The sequence below is a fragment of the Oncorhynchus kisutch genome, unplaced genomic scaffold (assembly GCF_002021735.2).
Source record: "Oncorhynchus kisutch isolate 150728-3 unplaced genomic scaffold, Okis_V2 scaffold700, whole genome shotgun sequence".
Lineage (NCBI taxonomy): Eukaryota > Metazoa > Chordata > Actinopteri > Salmoniformes > Salmonidae > Oncorhynchus > Oncorhynchus kisutch.
Window position 1 is genome coordinate 191,614 of NW_022262645.1, and position 3,387 is coordinate 195,000.

The window sequence follows — 3,387 nt, forward strand, 5'->3', positions numbered from 1 at the left end:
GGTAGGACGGTGATATATATTAGGGTCATTAGGGTGTAGGGTAGGACGGTGATATATATTAGGGTCATTAGGGTGTAGGGTAGGACGGTGATATATATTAGGGTCATTAGGGTGTAGGGTAGGACGGTGATATATATTAGGGTCATTAGGGTGTAGGGTAGGACGGTGATATATATTAGGGTCATTAGGGTGTAGGGTAGGACGGTGATATATATTAGGGTCATTAGGGTGTAGGGTAGGACGGTGATATATATTAGGGGCATATAAATGAAGTACAATAAATAACATTTCATCATTTGATCATTTATTTCCACATGACAAAGATGCCAATGATTTCTGTCAGTTGGTGTGGTGTGTCACCCAGGGGGTTTCAGAGTGAAAGGCTGAGTCAGAGCCTAACCTCTAAATGACTGTATACTACCATCTACACTATCTACTATCTATACCATCTCCCTCGACCAGATGTTGTCATGACAACCACACCTGCCCGAAGACCCAGTGTCTCACCTTCACCCCACACCTGCCTGAAGACCCAGTGTCCTACCTTCACCCCACACCTGCCTGAAGACCCAGTGTCCTACCTTCACCTCACACCTGCCTGAAGACCCAGTGTCCTACCTTCACCCCACACCTGCCTGAAGACCCAGTGTCCTACCTTCACCTCACACCTGCCTGAAGACCCAGTGTCTCACCTTCACCCCACACCTGCCTGAAGACCCAGTGTCCTACCTTCACCTCACACCTGCCTGAAGACCCAGTGTCCTACCTTTACCTCACACCTGCCTGAAGACCCAGTGTCTCACCTTCACCCCACACCTGCCTGAAGACCCAGTGTCTCACCTTTACCCCACACCTGCCTGAAGACCCAGTGTCCTACCTTCACCCCACACCTGCCTGAAGACCCAGTGTCTCACCTTTACCCCACACCTGCCTGAAGACCCAGTGTCCTACCTTCACCCCACACCTGCCTGAAGACCCAGTGTCTCACCTTCACCCCACACCTGCCTGAAGACCCAGTGTCCTACCTTCTACCTTCACCTCACACCTGCCTGAAGACCCAGTGTCCTACCTTCACCCCACACCTGCCTGAAGACCCAGTGTCTCACCTTCACCCCACACCTGCCTGAAGACCCAGTGTCTCACCTTCACCCCACACCTGCCTGAAGACCCAGTGTCCTACCTTCACCCCACACCTGCCTGAAGACCCAGTGTCCTACCTTCACCAGCATAATGACCCTAATATATATCACAGTCTGTTGTATTTCAGCCATTCACACCCTAATGACCCTAATATATATCAGTCTGTTATATTTCAGCCATTCACACCCCAATGACCCTAATATATATCACAGTCTGTTGTATTTCAGCCATTCACACCCCAATGACCCTAATATATATCACCATCTGTTGTATTTCAGCCATTCACACCCCAATGACCCTAATATATATCACCGTCTGTTGTATTTCAGCCATTCACACCCCAATGACCCTAATATATATCACAGTCTGTTATATTTCAGCCATTCACACCCCAATGACCCTAATATATATCACAGTCTGTTATATTTCAGCCATTCACACCCCAATGACCGTAACATCTATTTGGGACAGTTTCCTGCCAACTTCATGTGTATTTACATAGATGAGCTAATGTGTGATTTCTCATAACCTTTATCCAGACGTTCGTAGAGACAGTTCCCTCTGCCGCCTTCATAATGACTTTCCGATAGAGAGCAGAGATTGGAGGGAAATTCAGAGGGTAATGAGTCACAAAGAGAGACACCCAGTATAAAACAGAGCCTGATGCCTCGGTCTGTTACTGCTCAGACAGACAGACAGACAGAGAGAGACTGACAGATAGACAGACAGAGAGAGAGACAGAGAGAGGCTCATGAAGGAATACGTTGACAAGAGGATGTGTGCTCTTCGTCTTGGGGAAGGAAGTCAACAGCAGGTAACATTGTAGATCGCTACATCATGATCTCTGGGCTATGAGCTAACATTTTAGTATGTCCTGTACTACCTGACCTATAAACACATTATATACAACTGTTACTGTCATACCTGTATACAGGACATCTAGACAGGATATACACAGGATCTGTAGGCCTGCTGCTTATCAGGGTCAATAAGATCCTCCTCTGTCTGTCTGCAGCCTCTTACTGTAACACTGTGGACGTGGTTACATCTCAAGATTAAAATCTTTACATCTGTCAAGCCCGGAGTTGAGCTCCGTAGGATCATAAAGGAGGAACTATTGAGTGTTTTTCTTTATCCGATGGGTGCTGGGTTTGTGTAGTTAGAACACTTATTTCTGACATCACAGATGTGTTCCTGTATCCATGACGACCACTGTCCACAGAAGGAGGAGTTAGAACACTTATTTCTGACATCACGGATGTGTTCCTGTATCCATGATGACCACTGTCCACAGAAGGAGGAGTTAGAACACTTATTTCTGACATCACGGATGTGTTCCTGTATCCATGACGACCACTGTCCACAGAAGGAGGAGTTAGACCTTAGGCTATCAGAGAGAGAGAGAGAGAGACAGAGCTCTGGTTCCTCCCGGGACCTTCATTCTTGTCCTGACCAATCAGGACTGTTGTTCTTGACCCCCTGTGTCCCTGTCACTTTAAACTAGAGGGAGATTCTGGCGTGTTAAAAAAGGCACAGCGAAAAGTGAAATGGACTGAACTGGAACAGAATAGATTTGACTGGATAATGTATTGTATTTAACCTTTTATAAGATCCTAAAGGTCTTTTTTGTGTGTGTGGGGGGGGGGGGGGGGGGTTCACTCAATATAACTCACCCAATACACCAGTGATTTCTCCAGTCTCCCCATCTGTAGGTGTAGAACCCTGCTAGTGCTCTAACAGCAAGGTGTGTCTTTGTCTCCCCCTCCAGGTCGTTCTCAGTACTGCAGCCGCTCTGCTTCCCAACAGTGGACTGGAGATTCCCAGCTCCAGTCCACTCCAGTCCCGGAATAGCTTCCCAGGTCAAGGTTAATGCTAATCGTGATAGGGGTTCTGTTCTAAAAAAGACACCTAGCATGTCAGCATTAGCCTTGCTCTGGGCCCACACTGCTGCTGCTGCTGCAATACACAGAGGCCCTGAAGGGTTGCCTGACTGTTTCGACCCAGCTAATGGACACATCATTCTTGCATCGTCATGTCTTGTGTTGATGTAGTAGTTGCGTCCCAAATTGAACCCTATTCCTTACGTGGTGCGCTACCGTGGTCCCGGCCCCCAGGGCTCTGGTCAGAAGGAGTGCACTACCGTGGTCCCGGCCCCCAGGGCTCTGGTCAAAAGGAGTGCACTACAAAGGGGATAGGCTGCCAGTGGGTACACAGCCGTTGGGTGGTGTTCATGCTGTCCATGACTGG

General features: G+C 48.1%; 1 protein-coding gene across 1 annotated transcript in view; it reads left to right on the forward strand.

Moving 5' to 3' along the window:
* The first annotated feature begins 470 nt into the window (after positions 1-470).
* The window catches only part of LOC116361468 (ephrin-B2a-like), a 24,393-nt gene continuing 21,476 nt past the window's right edge, over positions 471-3,387 (forward strand). The window contains exons 1-2 of the mRNA XM_031815925.1: positions 471-574; positions 938-1,099. Of these exons, the coding sequence (XP_031671785.1) occupies positions 471-574; positions 938-1,099 (266 nt within the window). The remainder of the gene's footprint in view (positions 575-937; positions 1,100-3,387) is intronic.